We start from the raw sequence: 16,235 nt of genomic DNA, 5'->3' as shown, positions 1-16,235 counted from the left end.
GAATGTAGTGCAAATTAAACTACAAAGTGTTAGCTGCAACACCAGGCATCCATATAGTTTAACGGACCAATTATACTGAAAATAAATAACTACCACATTCACAATTTAAAGGTGGGGTAGGTAAGTTTGAGAAACCGGCTCGAGATACACTTTTTGTTATATTCCATGGAATGCTCTTAACATCCCGATAGCAATGAATATCTTAAGTGCTTTGACAAAAAATCCATACAAATATTTCATCTGTGGAAGTAACTGGATGGCCTACCTGCCTGTCAGCCTTCCATCTGTGCACAAACTTATCTCGTGCCCTCATTGGTCATGTGCGCGTTTGTGTGTGTTGGAGGAGGGTCTCTGTAAGGAAGTGGGAGATTTTTTCCGGCTGTGTATTTTCAAATTCTAGCGATCTCGAGCTGGTTTCTCCAAAATTACCTACCCTACCTTTAAGGTAAAATGTTTGTTTAAGATAATTTGTCTGGCTTTTTCATAATAAATATCAATAATTACCCTTGTTTGGACTCAGATAATGTTCTTTAGTCTATTGAATGCATCCGACACATGGTCAGTACAGACTTCAGAAAATTGCAGGAGCAATTTAAAGGGGACCTATCATGCAAAATGCACTTTTGTACGTCTTTTATACATGAATATGTGTCCCCGGTGTTCCAGGGAACTCACCAAGTGTCAGAAAACACAACCCTCTCTATTTTCCTCCATACCCAAATCTCTAAAAAAGGGGCTGCAACGGATCTGATAAAAACTGATCCAGATTTGAACACTTACTGACGTCAGTAAAGTGGCGCTACGGCTATTGGGCCAACTCTCCACCTATCAGGGGAATGTGGGGTTGGGCCACGGCCGGCCATTGCCGCTCGAAAGCGCTGGAGACGCTGTAGTACATATGCCAGGCCTGTAAGTGGCGCTGTAGTCTGCCACAAAAGCAACGAAGAAGACTTCCCACGCATAGTTACCATGGTTACCCTTCTGTTTATTCTCCGCTGTGGCTTTTTTTCTCCCTGCCTGAAACGCTTGCCCGAGGGCAAGCGTTTGCTCCCGCTGCTTTAATTCAATGCAATCCCTCCCCGTCGAGGCAAGCACTGTAATTATCTCCGGTTAGTCCACCAGCAGATGACAAACACCCACCTCTCCGCCTCTTCCAAGGAACGAGGGGACCGTGCGGCAGAGTTTCAGTTTCAGTTTCTTTCGCCGGTCAAGATGTCCGTTAAAGTTTAAATCTTCCGGACAAAATTAGAAAAGTGCCGGTCAAAGGTCTTCTTTGTTATTTATTGAGCTTTAAAACAAATGAATAACGACTCTATATAATAATAGGCTATAATAAAACACGGAAGACGGAGATCTATGTTTCTCCCCCTCTTCTGACAGCCCAGCAGCTGTTCAGAGCGCGCTCCCCTCTCCTGCAGGGGGGCGTGGTCAGCTGCAGCTCACAGAATCAGCCCCCTGCTAAAACAGTGCTGGAGAACAACAAATAGAGCGAAATGAGGCATGGCTTAAAATCATGATCTGTTTGGTATTTTGAAAACAGAAACGTATAAATATACCTTATATAGGTATGGCCCTACAATATATCATTTAAATATAGCATGATAGGTCCACTTTAAATTATCTCATCACTATTAGCATTTTCAAATATATATATTTTAACAATATTGTTATTATTATAACAACACCAAATACAAGTAACATTTTTAAATCTCTAGAAGACCAAACCTTTCTTCAAATTGTGTTAAGGAAAAATAGAACATAATTTATTTAAAATAAGACAATAACCTCAGATTCAAAACTCAGCAAGAATGCCTAAAAATGAATCTCACTGTCAAATGGAATTTTTCCATCCATCAAAGTATTTGAAATGTATTTCATATCAGATGTTTGACTGAATCTCTGGCAAGACAGTATCTTTCAATTCCATTTTAAATTCCAATCTGTGCCAGCTAATCACAACGAATCACACAACAAAATCCGCCTCACGTGTATGCGAGTTGGCCTTCGTTATCATTTAAGTGCTTTTGCATTACTGGAAATCACAGGCAGATAGCAAGAGTAAAGGTTCCTGTTGACGTCAAAGCCTTTTAGGAAGTACACAGCCCTCGCACACACAGTGTATAAAGGTCACCCTGAACACACTTTAGGAATGTCAGATCTTAGGTTGAGTTAGAGCTCTGTTGTTTTTTGCTTTAAAGGTGGGTAATGTTACCCAATATCATACCTCAGTTATCGCTTTTACGTTAATGCTGTCGCAAACACTGCTCCAGTTTCGCCTAACTTTTGGGTGGTCAGTCAGCCAGCCAGTTAATCCACCATTGCCAAGGTCAAATAGTTGGCTGGAGGTCTGGTTACTTACGCCATAGCTCTGGCACTGCCTGATGATTTTCATGGCATTGTGTTATCTAATATTTCAGAATCTGGTCTCCCTTGCTGGGGAGGGAGGCTGGACACAGGGGAGGATCCACTTTCTCTGTCCATATTTGTTAGTCAATCAGCTATATGTACATTCCCGGGGTCAAATAAATGACAGAAGACCACAGCCTCATCCAAATCTCACCATGCAATTGTTTAGTCATCCACAAAACAGGTTTTCATCAAAGCAAACACTGCAAAAAGGAAGCAAAAGTAAAAGATAAACTTCATATTTTGGATTACAGTTCATGAAAGGCAAGGCAGGTCCAAGTAGATTATTGGCAAACAATTACAATAACTGTTAACTCTAGAACTACTTCTAAAGTAATGTTTTGTTACTTTATGCAGGTCAAATTTGTTTTTCTTCCACACAACTGTCAGGCCCAAAAGCAAAAGTAATAATAATAATATTATAAAAAAATATATAATAATAATAATTATGATTATCTATTAGAAATATTGACAAGAAATATGTTTCGCAAATGTATCCTCCCATAGAATAAAGTAGCTACCCTAAATTTGAGCATATCAAACATTTGACTGAATTTGAAACTGGCATGGAGCCAGATTTGGTAAACAATAGACATCACAAAGTCTGTAAGTAGCAGTCCTGCACCTTTGGTTATCTTCAAAGTGGATATTGAAAATAGTACAATGTAACCCAGCTTCCAAGTTCCATCTTAAATTATGTACAACATACTGTAAAGTAGAGTTTAATAAATGAGTTTAGCCGTCAATTCATGTACTTTAAGCCTTAAGTTTACAAAACACCTACAAAAATGCTTTTGTGAATGATTATGATATTGTTTTCCATAGCCTTAACACTAGTTGTTCCTGTCCTGTGACTGCCTAGCTCAATCGTTCTCATGTTCTTTGTTTTCCAGAGCATAGTCTGCACAGGGATGATGAAGTGGTACCCTGACCCGCAACACATCCATTGCATCCAGTCATGTGAGGTAAGAGCCAAACAGCCAAGCAGCAAACACAGGAGTTTTTTCAAATACTTTCCATCGAGATATCAGTCTAATGGAGGTTTCAGAAACCGTTAAATCAGTGACATTTCTATTTTAGTCTGACTGATACTGTATACGGCCAAGAGCTGCAAACTGAGTGCCTGACCTTTCTCCCTGCGAAAGATCTGCTGTTTTTAGTGTGGTGAGAAGGGGAAAAAGTCAACAAAGTTGTTATGGCTGCTTGTAGCTTTTGTAACACACATTTGGTGGTTTCCATGATAAACAGTTGTCATTTGGTTTCGATTGTAGCTGACACCCCTTATGTAAAGGGGCTTTAGGAACTGATTGTTTGGTAGCTCTTGTTTAACCATCTTGCACCTGTTTTCCCAACAAACAAAAAAAGTGTAGTGTATTTCATTTCTTGCATACCAAATCTACTATGTGAATATTTGTACTTACAAAGCCTTTAAGGTCAGAAATATATCAGTTTGGCGTTCACCCCTTTGTTATCACAGCTATTATTATATTATATTAATATATTATTATTGTCAAGAAAAGTCCACTAGAATACCCTAACAATTACACCATTTCAGGGCAAAACCACATAAAATGGACTGCCCCAAGCAAGACCTTCCAATAATCAAACATGAAGCAAAACCCAGTGTATACCTTTTGTCATCAGTGCGAGAGATACCAGAGCCAGTGTGTAATGTGCTTTATATTTCATGATGACAAGTTTAAGACAGAAATATTATATATTCTCACACTTCAAACTTTACAAGAATCCTTTTCAAATATGTCTGCCAAGACTAATGTATTATCTGATAAAGACACTAAATCAATCATTGCATTTTGTTAGATTGAGATGAGTTATTAATGCTGACAGCCTTTTAAATGTGTCTGCCAAGTTTGAAAAAGATTACCCTAGCGTGTGCTGAAACTCTTACTGTTATACACAGGTAGCCATGGCCGGATTCTTTATATGAAAACTAAATCCGTCACTCTTACTTTAGTCGAACTGATGAAAGATGACAAAACTTGACCTATTGTGTTAGCTGTGTGATTTAAAAAAAGGTATATGCCCAAGTGATGTTATCGTACCTGTACATAAAAAAGGGCTCTGAGAGCACATAGTAATCTTTGAACAAGTCTCGGAGAGAAGTTTATTACATTTCATTCTCCCCCTGTTTGTCGGAGGCTTGCTGATATAGTTCAGTAGGTCAGTCGGTCCGTACAACATTTTAGGTCAAAATCCATTTACACAACAACTGGCCAAAACCCATCAACTTATGATAACAGTGACATGTTGAAAGATCTTTAAAAAGAAAGCTGGTTAAGTTATAAGAATACTGTTGCTAGGCAAAGGCAAAATTGATGTCATGAACTACTTAGGCTAACAATCTAGCTACTTAGAGAATGCGTACCGTTATTCAGGAAATGCAAAAGCATAATGACATGAGAAAAAGATGAGGCCAATGGGAATATCCTAATTTTCTTGATGACATCATGATCTTCCTATCCTATCTTCAAGATTATTTCCCCATTACTCTGACCGCCAATAATGGCAGAATAATGTCAAGATGTTCTTGGTTCATTCCTACACCATCATATTTTGGAGTATAATAAACATTGTGACCTCTAGAGGCGGCAATATTTCAATTTCATAATTCTAAGTGTGCTGTAGTTTGTATCATAATTGGAAGTTAATTGCAATTAAATGTTAATATCTGCTCAGATTTGAAGCTGTGACAGTAAATCAACTATAATCCTAAAGCCGGATAGTTTTTATTTTGGCATTCATCCGTTGGGTTCAGAAAAGGCTGGAACTCCCGATGGAACACATAAACTGTTGATGTCTCATGGTATTAAAATATTCTTCCTACCTGCCAGCACAACATTTTCCCCTTCCACCTTTCCGTGAATGTTGCTAGGCAAAACAGTTTCTTATAACCCGCACCTCCATGACAACAGTGTAAATTACACCAGACCACATGTGCTTCATATGCACTATGCCAGATCTCATCCAGATGCCATCTCTCCCAATCTTTCTCTTTCTGTGCCTCTCTTTTCATTCTTTTTTAACTGCCAGGCACTGTAATGGTTTCATCTACTTTATAGCCTCAGAAAAAAAAGTGGCATCAGTCAATAATTACTGCATTGTTTTAATGTTGTTCTTAGAAAGTTCTCAGCATGATCAAAATGTTTGCTGAACTAATAAGGACAAAGAATTGAATAATGTTGTGTAACAGAAAGCCAATTAAAAGCATTGACTCATGCATCACTTAGTACGAGGCATTTAGGCAAAGAAGACAGAATCTATTTGGACCGTCTGGTTGGTGGATGCTGTGTTAATCCCCTTGATCACATCACGAAAAACTGTATAGTATCTTTCCAGTCCAAAGCAAGTAATAATAATAACTTCCACATTAAGGATCAAGCATAGTTGTGTTTCCATCACAATAATTCTGCATCAGGCCGGATATACACACATTTTTCTGACCCTAACTTCTGCCAAACAACTAACATATAAAGATCTTTACTGGCACAATCCATTAACACCACTTTGTCATTACTGTTGAAATACTTCAAGACTATTTCTAAGAAATATTTTCGTCTAGACATGGCTCTATTTCTTCCTATTTCTTCAGAAACACATGATGTAGGTGCTTAATTAGACAAACACAACCAAAGTAAATAAACTGATATACTCTTAGAGTTAAAGGCAGTCAGAGGAGTAGATATGTTTACTCCAGACAACAGACAATTGTTTGAGAGCGGAATCATTTATGGTTTTAAGGCTACATTTACAATACATGGACTACATTTGTCCAAATGTAGTAAAAAACACAGGTTTCTTCACAGAGGAAATATTTTGGGATAGGCTTTCTTAGCATTCCAAATACAAAGAATCAAGGAGGATTTTTGCTGGAACATTGGCATTAGACTGGCAGTGATTGTCATTTTAAAATGCGGGTATCAGACTTTAACACTAGAACCGCCAACGGGTCTATTTTACCCGCAGCTGTTTTTTGATTGTATGTAACTTTTTTTCAATAAAATATTAAGGTCTCCCAGTCCGTGACTTTTCCTGAAAGGGTGTTATGTAGCACCCTCTGTTGTTAACAATTGTCAATATGAAGTCAGATTGAAAAAATCGCCCAAAAGAAAATCGCCATTTATACCTATATCCGCCAGCGGGTAATATTTACCTCATAGAAAATGCAGCGTAAACATGACGTGTTGCTATAGCAACGCCTTTTGTCTACTGCGGTTCCTTATAGATAGAGAGATAGATTGAGAGAGAGATAGATAGATTGATAGATAGATAGATAGATCTGTACCTAAACAAAACACAAGTCTAACTCCGAGCGTTTAAATCAGCACTGGTAGCGATATTTTATACTTCATGCTATCTGCACAAACTATATCATATGACAAGCTGAGAGTCCACAGATTCTATTGGTATAAGTTTCATCCCTGTGCGATCAAAACTCACTGTTCTGTATGATAAATAAAAGAACACTGTACCTTGAAAATCAATAGCGGGTACATTTGACCCGTTGGCAGTTTTAGGTATACAGCGACCTCTGGCGGTTCTAGTGTTAAGTATGTGTTTATGTGCACTTGTGTCATCGGACACATTTTGGCTGCAAAATTACTTCTTAAACTTGCAAACAAGAAACATTTTACTTTTAAAAGGTTAAGGGATTAGGATAAATACAGCTAGATGTGTTAAATGTGACTGCTTGGCCTTGTATATGGTTAACCACCAGATTTCTAAAGTTTGTCTGTGCTTGATATAGACCCTGAATAAGGAGACCTTTACTTTGACACATTGCATTAGGAGGTAAGCCAAGAATACTTGTTGTTAGGATTTTTTTTTATACTCCAAAACAGTTCAATCCACATAACCAAAACTTAAACAAACTAAACTGGACATTTTGACCATTGAAAAATGTGGTTTCCACAAACAGCAGGCTATTTGTACAACAAACACAGCAGAAACTGCTCCCCAAAGTCCTGTCCTGTTACTGTGTCTTCAGTTCATTGCTCCAGCGATAGATATGGTTTAAAACATCTTAAAGAGGCAGATTCAGTTTAATAAACAGGTTTCACCCATTTACCGTGGTTCTTATAGTCTATATATCTTATGAACTGACAATCTTGTTCCAGAAAGATGGTAAGTCACAGAGCGACTGCACGTAAAATTGCTTTTTTGGGGTAACCTTTCTTTGTCTACGGCACGATGTATACTTTAAACTTCTTCTGACAACATGTTTATTTTTTTTACTTCTGAGAATATAAAAAAATTGCCAATAATTCACCAAGTACTAGAGTTACATCATATATTGCCGGGCAGACTACAGGTGACTGGGTTTAACAATCCACACACACATACACAGACTTCCTCTGAACTCCCCGAACTGTCTTTCCTATCAAAAGGGAAAACACACATGGAGAAGAGAGAAGAGAAAAAGGCAAACCTCAAACTCCCCCAACAACCCATTTCTGAGAGCTTTGGGTGAGTGGGGCACAGCTGACAAAGGAGGAGGAGATGATAAAATGTCTGCTATTACAAGGAATGATACAGGTACTTGGAAGGAAGTGATAAATAAATGTAGTGCCGTTCGACATATAATGTTCTGACGGAGAGCTTTGCTGTTTCTGATGACAGCACATTCTCCCTTTTAAAAGGCCAATGTCTGGAAGTGGAATATTTCTGTTCGCCAGGTGGAGGGTTTACTACTGCCATTTTGTAAGTCTCTTTTACACTTTTTTGAAGTTATTGTATAACACACCGTTATACACTTTTCACTTGACCTTTCCATTTCCTCGGGGAGAATAATGTGCATCTAACCCTGGCAGGCCTAATACTCTTTATGGATTTGTGCATTTCTGTCATTTCCATTTGTTTTCTAAAGAGATCTACTGAAATGAGCATGCAAACCTGGCCCTGGCTGTCCTGTCTTGTAATACCACTTTTTCCTCTTGTCCCTCTAAGTCCAACACGAAAAGTAGAACAAAGTAAAATTCCCCTGAGAGCTTGTCAATTCCATTGAAGAAAGACTCTGTGTACGTTTTGACAAGTTTGTTTAGAATTCTTTGATTTTCTTTATTCTTTGATTTTCTTTATTTTCATTGAACAGCATTGGGCGAACAGACCTTTAGCTAGCAGTTAGCTCAAATGTAGCCAATGCAAACCCAAGCTACAAGAGTTTAATCCTGGGGGACAGCTCTAACCCTCCTCTACATCAGCAAACTTTCTGTTGCTGCCGTTACATTGCTTAGACCCAGCGCTCAATCAGCCTGCTCTTTCAAGCAGTGCCTGGGTTTTGCTAGCCAAATCTGAGACGCCTTGGCTAAGCTAAGCTAATTTGTTCCAACACCTCTCCTAACCCAAACCAATAAACAAACTATCAAAACATAAACTTAATGCATTAACCCTAATCCTAACCCTACTCTGGTTATGTATGGCATAGCCAAAGATGCCTAACATAAACATTAGTCCAATTGTGTATTCTTGCCCTATTGTTAGTTAGTTGCTTCTTTTTTTTTAATAGCGAAGTCTTTTTCTCACGCTGTTGTGGACAGGCTGTACACATTGCATCTTTAAATCTCAGCAACAGAAATATGTAAGACTCAAATAAAACTGACAGCCGGCTTAGAAGGTCTGTATTATGCATGACTGCCCTATAAAGGTAATTTACGTACTAGTATTGAATTGGGTGAGGCATCTGTTGCAATTCTGGTAAAGTATTTACTCAGAAAAAGAACGATTAAATAGATTTATTTACGCAACGGCAGTTTAGTTGGGATAGGCAAGGGGATTCGTCAAGTAAGAAGTTCTTTGAAGTGATGAGAAAACTGCAGAAATCTTCTCTGCAGCTGCTCTCTCCCCTTGCACAGGTTAGGCAGAACCTTAAGTCTTTGAAATGACTCCATCAGCTCATCAGAGAAAGCCAAAAGTATCTTTGGCACTCAGCACTTTTTTTTCATATTTTTGGCACTTGGTGAAACCCTTAAGGTTTTGCCTAAAACATTAATAAGGTTTTCATCATGACATGTTTGAGATTCAATGTAACTTAAATTCCACACATTTGAGTGCCACTGCAGAGTTTCTCCAGAAGGACTTTCACACTGGCCAGAGCATTGAAAAAACAGTTGGAGGAATTGTCATTAACGGGTACTCAAAGTAAGGTGAAGCATACGGTAACAGTCCTCAAATAACATCTGTCTGTCTACTCTATCTGTCGTAGTTTTTTTTAAAGTTGTCTAAATGAGATGTCGAAAAGTACACCTCTATTGTTTGATTATTTTAATACATTTTTATGTCAGTTTATCCTATAGTTTATTTCTATAATGCAAAAAACTAAACAATTTTACATAACTTCATGGCTTCCAAAAGTGAAAGCAGTTTCTACTTGGGCAGTGGATTGGGTATTGGATCGTTTATCAGTACATTCATTATATTCCAACTACCTGTGACATAAAGCAGTTAGGACTTTAAACAAATGGTATTACATCATCTACTGTAAATGACAACCATAGTTATGAAGGTAGATATGGTGCAAAATGCGAGAGCTTGTAAAACCTGATATGAGCACTTGCAGAAAAAAAATCTGAGCTTGTGTGCATACATTTACACTTGTATACAATATCCACGTATCTGTGAACCAAATTTGAAGTCACAGAAGAAAAAATAAAGTTTTGCAGCTTGTAGAAAAAAAAAGAACTTAGTGATGAAATGTTCACTTGCAGAAAAATATATTTTTTTAAATAATGAATTGGGACACAGCAAGCTGTGACTGTTGCCCCTTTCACACGGAGCTAGAACGGGAGCTGCGTTGGTGTGAAAGGGGCAACAGCAGACTATGGCTGTGACTTGTGTGTGACTGACCCGAGCTTGCGCCTCGTCGTTCTGATAGCTCCGCCCCTTCGCTCCAACCCCCCTCCCTCCCCCCACATCTACAGGTGAAAATTACTTTAGCGACACATTCATCGCAAGAAGTGTAGCAAAAGTCAAGGCTGCAGATTAGTCGATTTATACTGCCACAGAGCAGATTCGTGAAGTTGTAATGACTGATTTGAGAGGTTGTAATAACCAAGTTGAACATTTCATCACTAAGTTCATTTTTTTTCTACAAGCTACAAAACTTTTATTTTTTCCTGTGACTTCAAATTTGGTTCACAGTTGCGTGGATATTTTATACAAGTGTAAATGTATGCACACAAGCTCAGACTTTTTTTCTGCAAGTGCTCACATCAGGTTTCACAAGCTCTCGCATTTTGCACCATATCTACCTTCATACATAGTAAACGTCATGCTAGAAAGTCGTATTTGGAAAAAGGAGTCTTTTTTATTATGGTCCTTGGTCTTGGAATGACCTTCAATCAAACCTAAAACTTGTTTTAAATTGAAGTTGTCTGAAGTCCTTACCACCAGCTGCTCTTGCAGTAATAAGTAGTACCTTTCTTACTGTCCTAATGTGCACAATGTAGTGACTGCTTTTTCGTCTTTTGTTTTCTTAGTTATGTTCTCTGTATTTTATATGTTTGTGTTATGTGTTATGTGTAACGTTGCTGCCTTCTTGGCCAGGTCAGCATTGAAAATGAGATTTTATCTCAATGCTTTTATCTGGTTAAATAAAGGTTTTGTTAAAATGTGTTAAGCAGCCACATTTACCCTTCCCTACCATCAGGTTTATCAGACACCTAACACCTTAAATAGCTGTAATTAGCATTTAACTGTTTAAGGCCTGACTACATTACACACTTACAATCAAGTGTCTTACTATGTACAAGAAAATAGGCCAGGAAGTACACATCGCATCTTTAAAGCTTGGCAATATAAATATGTAAGATTCAAATAAAACTGACAGAATCCCCGACATTTGCACTGTTGATTTAAACTGGCTGAATGTGTTAACCCCTGGATCATCAGAAGTCAATGTTGATTCTTAAATTAAGTTAATGTGAACTATTTGCTTTAAAAATCACTGGGTGGAAGATTCCCCTTAATATTGTTCAATAGATAGAAGTTGCCCTCTCATTGGCTGTTGTGTAAGCTTTGTCAGACATACTTATAAATATGTAACCTACTCTCTGGTATGACTAAACAAACAACGTGAATCATACTTGGATTATGCTGCAAGAGTGTTTATTTTGATTTGTTTCATGGGTATTTTTTCAAAACAACTTCATTACGGGAACATGTCTTCCACTTAGTGAAATGTGTTTCTGGGAAAAGTTCATTTTTTTTCCTTTCTTCTTTTATTTTTTGGCCTTCTCTGCCTTCCATGCTGTGCAAGGTCAAATTATCGTTTTGGGGAGTACATTAATACTGTTCTTGTTGTAATTTGTGTCTAGCCTTTTGGAGGGGATGGCTGGTGTGACACCATCAACAACCGGGCCTACTGCCAGTATGATGGAGGAGACTGCTGCCCGTCCACACTCTCCACCAGAAAGGTACACAAACAGACATGTCCAATCTGTCGTATTTACATAGGAACATTGATTTGTATCACTTTTATACCATCTGTTTTTGTTTTAATGTATAATGGAGTTAGTCTTTCAAAAGATAAAATATGCCCTATATCTGTCCGCCTTGTTTAAAAGGTAGCAAAGTGTTGTTTTGGCTCACTCCTTGCTTGCGTCTTGCAATCAAGATTGAGCTCAGAAGCTGTAGATGGATTCAAAGCCAGATTCTTCCTGTTTACAGTAGTAGAAATCCGTCTCTTTTGGCACCAATGCTGTGCCACTACGCAGGAGACTTCCACTAAGCAAACAAACACAGATCCCTGCTACTTTCCCCTCTCTCCTGTTAACGACTGCGCCTATTTGGTCTCCCTCATCTGTACTTAAAACAACAGAGGAGACCTGTGCCCTCCAGCTTTTCCACTCAAATGGTAAATAAGCAGGTTTTCACCACCCCATGCTGCTGTACACTTTCTCACCTCTCAAATTAAGCCATTGCTTTGCCGCAGAAGTCAGGACTTCAGAACACACTTAAGCCACGTTTACACGGAGACAAAAACGAACACGGAATCGGCTCAAGAAACGTGTCTGTCCACACGAGACCGCTTGACCCGCTGGAGACGCTGTAGTACATATGCCGGGCCTGTAAGTGGCGCTGTATTTCCGCCACAAAATACACCAAAAGCAGCGAAGAAGACCCCCTGAGCATGGTTGCCATGGTTGCCTGTTTGACCTTCTGTTTATTCTCCGCGGTGGATTTAGCAACATGTAGTTCATGTAGTTCTCCATGTCCACTTGTTGCTGATGGTTGTGGTAGAGGAGCTGTAGATTTTGCACTAACATCTGTAGCATGGTCAGTAGCCAGGGGCGGACTGGGACTACAAATCAGCCCGGGACTCTCGACCGGCCCACTTCGGTACTGCCGGCCCACCTCGGGCCCACCTCCGTCGCCGCAAGTAAATACCGCTAGTAAATTGTCGACGGGGGGGGGCAATTTACTAGCAGGATCCGCAGATCTACCCACCTTGGGAGGCGTTATCATTTGAGGGCTCCATTTCCGTGGTTCCCTTACGGCCCCGTCCATACGATAGAGAACTGTAGCGGATACAACCGGTTTCGTCTCTGTGTAAACGTGGCCTTATAGTAGTTATAGACATAATATAACTGATATGCTGTATATCCATTACCCAATACTACTTTTAGCTGACACAACTGTATCCCTTTGGTTAAGTCCCCATAAAACACATAAACATGTTTTATTTCGTCTCTGCAGTGCACATTTCCAAATAAACAACATTTAATGCAGGACTAATCATTTTGACAAATATGTTGGATACCTTTGTTTATCCATCCTAACACCATCTCCCTGGTGATAGCTTGTTCGTGCTCGCTACAAAAATGCAAATGCATCACATTACACTAATTGCTCTAAATGATTGCTGTGTATAGTGGGTGGCTAAGAGGAATGGTATGAATAATAATGAGCAAGCCCAGGTTGGGCCGGTGGTGGAAACCAGGCCGCTCATTCCCTCAACTGCTTCTACATAAACACGTCTTTTTTTCCCCTTTTTTTTCCTGTGCTTTCATGAGAACTTCACTCCTGTGTGGACATTTGGGAAGTAGCTCCCCCCACCCCTGCCCTCACTATACCCTATTTGGCTACTGTACAGCCACATATTCATGACACTCATTCAGGGGGCCCTGCCTGTTAATTCCTATGGCCTACAGTTGGCCGAGGCTCCGCTGTCTCCTTCATGTCCGCGACACGCCATGACTCACTGGCAGCTCCTTCCTAAACGGAGAAGGAGTTCAGCGAGTCTGTAGCTGCCATCGTAATAAATGAGCTGCCAGACTGCCACTAAATGCTCTTTTACAGGGGAGGGGGGGGAGAGGGTATGAGGTGTCTGACGGTCTGCGGTTGAGTCGGCCACCGTAAAACAGCAGCTCAGTGAGCGAGGGTCGTTCAGAGGAAGTCAACTAAACCGCCGTGAGAGTCAGCATCCTGACTGCCACCGCGGCTCCAGCAGAGCGAGGCAGCAGTGGGGGGGGGGGGGGGGTTGTAGTGATGGTGGGTTTGTTTGCAGAACTCTCACTTTCTACGTGGCTGAACTTTTGCTGGTGTAGGAAATTACAGAGTTTTAGTGGGACCCACATCAAATGTTTGCTCCGCTGCCAACACCAGAAAAAAAACATTGAGAGTTGGAATTTTTCCACTCCAACTTGCTACACTTTCAGTACACAAACACCGATGACCATGGTTTTGATCTTGACCATATTCTGCAAGTAACTTCAAAGAATGCTCCAGTATCTGCATAAATAGTCACCTGCATCTGAAATCAGATTCATGATTGAACAAACCTATTTGTGTCTGGATCAGTCTCATCAGGCCAGCTGCATCCTTTTAATGGAGCTCAGCCACTATTGGTTTTATTTACAGGGCTAGTTGCCGCAATGACAAGGGAGTACGGATACACGAGAGATGTTTCAGGTGGGATTCATTCATCGGCCAACAGAGGAAAACTCAAAAAGAAAAGATCAGAGCTGCCACGCCATCTATGGAAACACCAAATCATCCTTTGATTTGTTAACTGGAGCAAGAAACTTTAATCCAACAAAAAGCAGCCAAAGCAGTAAACACAGCAAAGAGCCAACAAAAAGGAAAAGCACAGTTGTCACTTTGAACCCCTTTTCTTGTCACATGGATTCTAATCACAAACATGTTGCTGTTAACAGCAGCAAATCCAAAATACTTGGCTTGGTTTTTTTGTGGGTGAGGCAAAAACAAACCCCTTGGAACCACCTTCGAAAGGAAGCTCGAAGGCATCCAAAGAAGGAAACATTTAATGGCTGCACAAATTTGTCTGAAATAGGACTGCTCGCATTTTAAGTGAAGCTCGGACCTTCTGGAGCTCGGCGAAACTCTAACACTGCCGTCAAACCCGTCTGCAATCAGCAGCGAAGGCCGACAAGCTGCTACCTCCGACTCTCCTTCTCGCTTTGCTTGCAGTCATCCTTATTTTCCTTCTCTGCCTCCCACTCTCCTTTGCCCCCCTCTCCCTTTTTTCTTTCTCTCAATCTTCCTCTCACTCCTTCTCTCCAGGAGCGAATGTTTACATTTCTTGCAACAGACTGCTTCGCGGGGCACTAGAGTTTATTTTGCAACCTGTGGTGATGGCTCGCTTCCTAGACAAGAGCTGGCAGCCTCTTGTTGTTGATTCTTAACATGTGTTCATCCGTTCACCTCCACGGCGGTGCGTTCCTCCCTCCTTTCCTCCGTCCCCTCGAGACCCTGAAGGTTTCTCGCCATTCAAAGGCCACGTTGAACCATTTGACATCACGCGCTTTATCGGCCTCTGGGGGGTCGTTGGAGTTCTCTTTGAAAAGTGTGAGGAAATTCAACAAGGCTACTAAGATCACGCTCAGGTTACTAAGCGGTACTCGCTTTTCAGCGCAAACGCACTGCAAGAGTGGGTGTGGGGGGGGTTTGTTCACTAGCTGCTAAGTCAGTTCAAGCAAATGTACTTTTTATTGTCTGTTTTTGCCATTCAAAGTCGAACTATTTGCTACAGTTGAAATGTAACAACCCTATTGGGAAGCCTCCTCAACCAGTGCATTTTTCAGTGATGCTGCTTTTTCTGTCCTGATGTAATGTTTCCTCTTGCCCTGCTGTTTTTAATCCTTCTTTTTAAGGCATTTGTTCCACCTTCTTACACTGGAATAGACCATATATGTGCACATCTCTTAACGGATTTGATCAAAGAGCGTCTCAATCAGTCCTAACCGGGGTAAACGACCAAATGGACTGTAGGTTTTCTTAGTTTAGTCATCCATTAAAAAAGACATCTGCACTAGTCTTGTGTTTTTGTTTGAATTCAGCCACAGATTGAAAGATGTATGGTGGCTCCGGGAAGCCAAGCGCTGAATGTTGTGCTTGTTTATTGACAGGTCATTCAGTTTGGGGCGGACTGCAACCAGGATGAGTGCACTTGCCGTGATCCGGACGCCGAGGAGAATAAGAGCAAAGCCAAGCACTTGGAAGGAGGAGGAGGAGGAGGAGGAGGAGGAGGAGGAGGAGGAGGAGGAGGAGCCGGAGGAGGAGGAATGCAATAAGATGTAGGGATGAAAGAGGCTGAACTTGTGTTACACAGTCAAACCACAGACTATACACCGCAACAAACCAACAACAAGTATTACATTTTTTGAAACATTTGTAATGCAAAGAACGCAGCTGAAGTCAGACTTCATTAAATGAATGGCTTATTTTTTTATTTTATATTTTTTTAAGTGATCTCGCTGTTAAAAAGCATCACATGAGTCATGTTGGTTTAAAAAATGTAATTCTTCTTCTTTAGCAGATCGTGAATATATTGTTTTCTTTTTTTAAGTTAAGGT

At 40.2% G+C, this 16,235-nt stretch overlaps 1 protein-coding gene across 1 annotated transcript in view; it reads left to right on the top strand.

Annotated features, from left to right (window-relative positions):
* Nucleotides 1–15,917, top strand: part of pappa2 (pappalysin 2) — a gene marked incomplete at its 3' end in the record, with an annotated part of 80,487 nt that extends 64,570 nt beyond the window's left edge. Inside the window, exons 25-27 of the mRNA XM_034138022.1 lie at nt 3,300–3,371; nt 11,736–11,834; nt 15,789–15,917. Of these exons, the coding sequence (XP_033993913.1) occupies nt 3,300–3,371; nt 11,736–11,834; nt 15,789–15,917 (300 nt within the window). The remainder of the gene's footprint in view (nt 1–3,299; nt 3,372–11,735; nt 11,835–15,788) is intronic.
* Nucleotides 15,918–16,235: the final 318 nt, after the last annotated feature.

This window comes from Trematomus bernacchii, unplaced genomic scaffold, assembly GCF_902827165.1.
Source record: "Trematomus bernacchii unplaced genomic scaffold, fTreBer1.1, whole genome shotgun sequence".
Lineage (NCBI taxonomy): Eukaryota > Metazoa > Chordata > Actinopteri > Perciformes > Nototheniidae > Trematomus > Trematomus bernacchii.
Note: the sequence above shows the minus strand (reverse complement) of the source record. Positions and strands in the feature narration are given on the sequence as shown.